The sequence below is a fragment of the Austrofundulus limnaeus genome, unplaced genomic scaffold, assembly GCF_001266775.1.
Source record: "Austrofundulus limnaeus strain Quisiro unplaced genomic scaffold, Austrofundulus_limnaeus-1.0 Scaffold350, whole genome shotgun sequence".
Classification (NCBI taxonomy): domain Eukaryota; kingdom Metazoa; phylum Chordata; class Actinopteri; order Cyprinodontiformes; family Rivulidae; genus Austrofundulus; species Austrofundulus limnaeus.
The window spans coordinates 326879-329055 of NW_013952752.1; the positions used below are offsets into that span (position 1 = coordinate 326879).

The window sequence follows — 2177 nt, forward strand, 5'->3', positions numbered from 1 at the left end:
TTATCTTATCTTATCTTATCTTATCTTATCTTATCTTATCTTATCTTATCTTATCTTATCTTATCTTATCTTATTAGTCGAGTATTTTTGTCTGAGTGCCTGCGATTCAGCTGCAGGCCAGTAGTGGGCGAGCCAGGCATCAAAGACAACTGTATAAAAATGATGGAACTTGCAGTTTTTTGGCAGCTCTGGTTTCCTGCTTGCTTGAACAGCATTAAACCATTGTTCTTCGTTTCATTAAACCATCGTTCTCATCCAGTGACTGGTATTTGTATGGTCCTCATTCCGTTACACTTCAATTAATTCAACATTTGTGTGTTCATCGTCTCGACTTCAGTATTGAACACTGATCTTACATAATTGTTCAGAAAAAGTCAGGAAATATAGAAAACTGAATGGGTTGAAAAATATGACCCATGCTGAATATAAAGATATYTTGGCAGCACTGGGAGAGACTAAACTCAAATRTTCTGYACTCCTAGAGACTCCAAATGCACAACAAAATGCATTTAGTGCCTAAAAAAATGCATGTTGCATGATATAACACTTTYAATCCAACATCTCTGAACATGCAGCTCAGACACAGTGAAAGGTTTGTTTCCAGGATTTTTTTCAAACTGTGACAATTAATAATGAGTATTTAGAGTTGTGTAAAATTTGATACAAATATGATTTCAAACATACCTGTCCACATTGTTTTTATATGAAGGTAAGACAAAAAGAAAGTGACAGACCAAGGAGCCAAAAGATACCTCGGACAGATCACCATTCTTCAGGTGAGCTCTGGCCATGCTGTCCAACCAGGTTCGTCTGAGCTCGGGGGTGCTGGCGTAGGAGCGGGCCAGGCTGTACTGCAGGTCCAGCAGCATCTCGGGATCTTTCTCGTGCTCCCTCATCTGCGCGGTGGCCATCAGCACTGTACGTATCCGCATGGTCAACCCTTTCACCTCTGAAGGGAACGCCGTGGACTGAATCAGGACAAAATCAGCAAACAAGAACAAATCAGCCAGCATTACACATTTTCAGACTATAAGCGTGTGTCTTTTCAAAGGACCTTACTTTGCATTAATGTAGAATACAACAAAATTAAAGGAATAATATTCATGGAAATTACTTGCTGTGTGTGTGTTTTTGTTTTTGAAAATTACTTGTTGTGTGTGTGTTTTTGTTTTTCCAAAGCTGTGGGAGGAGCAGTGAGACGTGGTGACAGACTGAAACTGTATTAAGCAAATAAAAGTAAGGGTGTTTTGCAGTGCTAGGCATTGAAACAGGTAATGCGTAAATACTGAGTCAGCATTCACACCATTGTGTTCTTGTCCGTAGTTTCTTTCATACATGATGATTCAAAATGTTTAGGATAAATGAGCTATGTTTTGTATTTTTTAAATTTCTATACTCTTTAAAATATTACACCTTATTTTATAAAATACTTCAATTTTTACTACAGATTTGTAAATAATAGTACTTTGGGCACTGTTTTGCTAATTTTAGCTTGTATCTACTCTTTAGCTAATTTCATCTATGACTTTACTAGTTCTAGCTTTTAATTAATTGCTAATTTTAGCATATTTTCTGCGTTTCTTAACCAAACATTCAGTTTCAGCTTCGTTCACAAATGTCATCAGTCATTCAGTGCTCCACCTTTACACTGTGTTTTCACAGAGAATGCATGTTTTCTCAGAGATTATCTTTGTCCTCCTGCACTGTGAGTGAAGGCATGCTGACTGTGTTCAGTGTTTCTCCTGCAGCTTTGCAGACATCTCTACCTTCATGGTCTTGTCACTGTTTGCAAAGTTATTTATGATGGACAGGGACTCCTGGAAGCGTGAACTTCCTGTCAGCGCCACGTCAGAGATCAGCTGGCTCACTGCGATGATAATCTGAGGGACAGAGAGGATAAAGAAAACACCGTAAATTATTCAAACACTGTTTGTACTACCTGAGCTAATGGAGAGCTTTTAGCTGTGATGCTAGAGGAGCAAGAAACTCAGCAGGATGTCTGTGTTTAAACTGAATGAAGTCCCTCTTCTTATGTTTCCCTCACAAAACCACACACAGAGCTCAGTGGAGCAAAGCTGGAAATGTTAACCCTTAGGGCACCTTTAAAATCACTATTCACTTTTTATCTTAAGGCCCCACTCAGAAAAGTTCAATAAACACTTTATCTATGAATATAT

General features: G+C 38.4%; 1 protein-coding gene across 1 annotated transcript in view; it reads right to left on the reverse strand.

The window, feature by feature from the left end:
- Positions 1–2177, reverse strand: part of dock11 (dedicator of cytokinesis 11) — a gene marked incomplete in the record, with an annotated part of 150499 nt that overhangs the window by 37550 nt on the left and 110772 nt on the right. Inside the window, 2 exon segments of the mRNA XM_014022950.1 lie at positions 753–968; positions 1767–1880. Of these exon segments, the coding sequence (XP_013878404.1) occupies positions 753–968; positions 1767–1880 (330 nt within the window).